General features: G+C 48.8%; 1 protein-coding gene across 1 annotated transcript in view; it reads left to right on the top strand.

Annotated features, from left to right (window-relative positions):
- The window catches only part of LOC119585484, a gene marked incomplete at its 5' end in the record, with an annotated part of 3,279 nt that continues 3,078 nt past the window's right edge, over positions 1 to 201 (top strand). The window contains 1 exon segment of the mRNA XM_037934130.1: positions 1 to 60. Coding sequence (XP_037790058.1) covers positions 1 to 60 — 60 coding nt within the window.

Here is a 201-nt window from a genome sequence, read left to right as displayed (position 1 = left end):
GAATGCTCTCTATCAAGAAATGGAGAGACGCGACGCCCTTCTTCTCAACGCTACGCTCAGGTTAGTCTGTCTCTGGGAAATCAGGTCGTTCCCATCTCCGAAGTAGAGATCAGGTCAGCTTTGGTCTCCGAAAAAGGGAATTGTATCATGCAAGGCCATGTTTACTGGAGTAGAGGGAGGATTTACCCTCTTCCATTTGGG

The sequence above is a fragment of the Penaeus monodon genome, chromosome 19, assembly GCF_015228065.2.
Source record: "Penaeus monodon isolate SGIC_2016 chromosome 19, NSTDA_Pmon_1, whole genome shotgun sequence".
Classification (NCBI taxonomy): Eukaryota; Metazoa; Arthropoda; class Malacostraca; order Decapoda; family Penaeidae; genus Penaeus; species Penaeus monodon.
The sequence above is the reverse complement of the archived record's forward strand: the minus strand, read 5'-3'. Positions and strand labels throughout refer to the sequence as shown.